Below are 2,539 nucleotides of genomic sequence, written 5' to 3'. Positions count from 1 at the left end.
ATATAGAAATATGTACATGTCTGCATTTTTATACGTGTTTCCAATGTGTCTTTGTTTCCTCCTTGCAGATCCTCCACTTGGACCTACTTGGCTGATCAGGCCCTCCAGAGTCTGAACCCTTTCTCTTTTCCGTACAGCCAGTATTTGGAGAAGGGCAAGGGGTCAGACCCTGAAGGAGTCTCGACAGCCTTCAGCCTCAACCTTGCTGAACCGAGGGATGAGTACAGGCAGAGTCACCTCTTACAGCATTGTATCTTCCGAGGAAGACGGGTTGACTTTGACCACCATGCCTGGAGTGAACGGCTTTGGCAACGGCAAGATCCACACGAGGAGGAAATGTCGGAACCGGTTTGTGAAGAAGAACGGCCAGTGCAATGTGGAGTTTACCAACATGGATGATAAGTCTCAAAGGTATATTGCGGACATGTTCACAACGTGCGTGGACATCCGTTGGAGGTATATGTTGTTGCTCTTCTCCCTTGCCTTTCTGGTCTCCTGGTTGTTATTTGGTCTTGTTTTTTGGCTGATCGCACTCGTGCATGGCGATTTAGAGAAGCCAACGGCCGACGAGACGTTCACCCCTTGCCTCCTGCAAGTGAACGGCTTTGTTGCTGCGTTCTTGTTCTCCATCGAGACTCAAACGACTATCGGCTACGGATTCCGTTGCGTGACAGAGGAGTGCCCGCTAGCTGTCTTCATGGTCGTCCTTCAGTCCATCGTGGGGTGTATAATAGACTCGTTCATGATCGGTGCTATCATGGCAAAAATGGCTAGGCCCAAGAAAAGGGCTGAAACGTTACTCTTCAGCCATCATGCAGTCATTGCCATGAGAGACGGCAAGCTTTCTCTGATGTGGAGAGTGGGTAATCTTCGAAAGAGCCACATTGTTGAAGCTCACGTCCGAGCTCAACTAATTAAGCCCCGTATCACCGAAGAAGGGGAATACATCCCACTTGACCAAATAGACATTGACGTTGGGTTTGACAAAGGCTTGGACCGTATATTCTTGGTGTCTCCTCTCACCATCCTTCATGAAATCAGTGAAGACAGCCCGCTGTTTGGGATCAGCCGGCAGGATTTGGAAAACGATGATTTTGAAATTGTAGTCATCCTGGAGGGTATGGTGGAAGCCACCGCCATGACAACCCAAGCCCGGAGTTCCTACTTGGCCAGCGAAATCCTCTGGGGCCACCGCTTCGAGCCCGTCTTGTTTGAAGAGAAGAACCAATACAAAGTGGACTACTCGCACTTCCACAAGACCTACGAGGTCCCCTCGACCCCGTGCTGCAGTGCCAAGGACTTGATGGAAAACAAATTTCTCCTCCCAAGCACCAACTCCTTCTGTTATGAGAACGAACTGGCCTTCATGAGCCGCGATGAGGAGGAGGAGGAGGAGGAAGATGACGACAGTAGGGGTTTGGACGATCCAAATTCAGACGCCCAACCTGAATTCGACAGGCTTCAGGCGACAGTTGCCCTCGACCAAAGGTCGTACAGAAGGGAATCGGAAATATGACCCGGGGTCCTGTAACTGTTTACTGAGGGCATCTTTCCACTCTGTTCCTCATCCCCTACTAAAAAACAACAACATTCAAATTATGCATAACAATGCAAGTGCCATAGGAATGCCTGAGAATTAGTATGGTTTGTACTTTTGGGTTGGTTGTGTTTGTTTGTTTTAGTTTCATCGCAATAATCATGGAATGGGCAAGGCCAGAGAATCTCAAGGGGCCTCAAAGTGTTGTAAACATGCAGTATTACTGAAGCTGTTTAGTGCATTTGAGGGCAGAGTCAATATGGAAGCACTAAGTGCGTGACTTGTAGGCCCTGCGTAGAAATTAAGGCTGCAGACAGAACGAGAGATTTAGTCCCCCTTCCAAGAGAACGAGGATGAAAGAAGAGAATGTCAGCAAAGCAAACCATGTGTGTGTTTTTAAAAACTGAACAAATCCTGTTATAATTATATATAACTATAGTCACAACTGCCAGGAGAGGTGATTCTGTTGCACTAGATGAACACTTGAAGTTATACACCCTACAAAACCCCTTTTCAATTTAGGGGAAAGAAAAGGTGTGTGTTTTCTTCCCAACTTCCCCCTTGGGAAACTGTTTACCCCAAAAAAAATTTTTTTCAACAAAAAATGTGATTACTTTTTAAAAAGGGAAAACGGGAATGGAGCAGGCACTGTACAAAGTCAAGGATGTTTGTTTTTTAAGATTGAATATTTTCTTCTAGGGAAACATTTCAGGTATTTTTGTCATCCGGTGGCCTAACAAAAAAAAAGGGGGGGGATTTCCCCACAAACCATATGGCGGAACTGAAAAAAAATATTCCCAATGTTTTGATTTGTCTCTGTAAGCTAAAGCAGGGGCTAGACAAACATTTGCAATGGGGCGGACCAATGAGATCTGGGGAGATCTCGCGGTCCACTGATTCTCCCGTTGCAGATGGGGATCCTCTGACATATTTTTCGCCAGCTGGGCTCTAAGACAAGGAGTAAGTTTGATGAAGTTATTGAGGAAAGCCCTTGGCGTGTGT

The 2,539-nt window shown here is 46.6% G+C and overlaps 1 protein-coding gene across 1 annotated transcript; it reads left to right on the top strand.

Annotated features, from left to right (window-relative positions):
• Window positions 1-217: 217 nt before the first annotated feature.
• Window positions 218-1,516, top strand: KCNJ12 (potassium inwardly rectifying channel subfamily J member 12). The gene has a single exon (XM_056866333.1). It carries the CDS (start codon window positions 218-220, stop codon window positions 1,514-1,516), a length of 1,299 nt encoding a protein of 432 aa, XP_056722311.1.
• The last annotated feature ends 1,023 nt before the right edge of the window (window positions 1,517-2,539 follow it).

Source organism: Euleptes europaea, chromosome 21 (genome assembly GCF_029931775.1).
Source record: "Euleptes europaea isolate rEulEur1 chromosome 21, rEulEur1.hap1, whole genome shotgun sequence".
Taxonomy (NCBI): Eukaryota; Metazoa; Chordata; class Lepidosauria; order Squamata; family Sphaerodactylidae; genus Euleptes; species Euleptes europaea.
The sequence above is the reverse complement of the archived record's forward strand: the minus strand, read 5'-3'. Positions and strand labels throughout refer to the sequence as shown.

What these genes read in the sequence shown, in the direction of transcription:
- KCNJ12 (XM_056866333.1), top strand. Translation starts at nt 218, where the DNA reads ATGAGTACAGGCAGAGTCACCTCTTACAGCATTGTATCTTCCGAGGAA.